General features: G+C 74.5%; 1 protein-coding gene across 1 annotated transcript in view; it reads left to right on the plus strand.

The window, feature by feature from the left end:
- The first annotated feature begins 109 nt into the window (after window positions 1–109).
- ATP1B3 (ATPase, Na+/K+ transporting, beta 3 polypeptide) overlaps window positions 110–408 on the plus strand; it is a 26,519-nt gene continuing 26,220 nt past the window's right edge. The window contains exon 1 of the mRNA XM_010568338.1: window positions 110–369. Coding sequence (XP_010566640.1) covers window positions 261–369 — 109 coding nt within the window. The 5' untranslated portion in view covers window positions 110–260. The remainder of the gene's footprint in view (window positions 370–408) is intronic.

Here is a 408-nt window from a genome sequence, read left to right on the forward strand (position 1 = left end):
CGCGTGGCCGCTGTCCGCCAGGGGGCAGGCGCGCGGCGGGCCAGGATTGGCTGGCGAGGGCGGAACGATGTCGCGGCGAGTCCCGCCTCGCCGCGGAGGTGGGGAGGGAAGGTCCCTGCGTGACTGGTCGGCCGCCCGCTCTCCCGCCGGGCGCCGCGGCGGCAGTTACTTAGCGGTGGGGAGCGGGCGCTCGCTGCGGCTTTCTCTGCCTGGGAGGCTCTGCCGCCGGGGTGCCCGACGCAGCCGCTCCTCGCCTCGCCATGTCCAAGGAAGCGAAGAAGCCCTTCCGCCAGAGCATGGCCGAGTGGCGGCAGTTCGTCTACAACCCCAACAGCGGCGAGTTCCTGGGGCGCACGGCTAAGAGCTGGGGTAAGGGCTGCCGCGGGCGGAGGCGGGGGGCGAGCCGCC

The sequence above is a fragment of the Haliaeetus leucocephalus genome, unplaced genomic scaffold (assembly GCF_000737465.1).
Source record: "Haliaeetus leucocephalus isolate CR32 unplaced genomic scaffold, Haliaeetus_leucocephalus-4.0 Scaffold240, whole genome shotgun sequence".
Taxonomy (NCBI): domain Eukaryota; kingdom Metazoa; phylum Chordata; class Aves; order Accipitriformes; family Accipitridae; genus Haliaeetus; species Haliaeetus leucocephalus.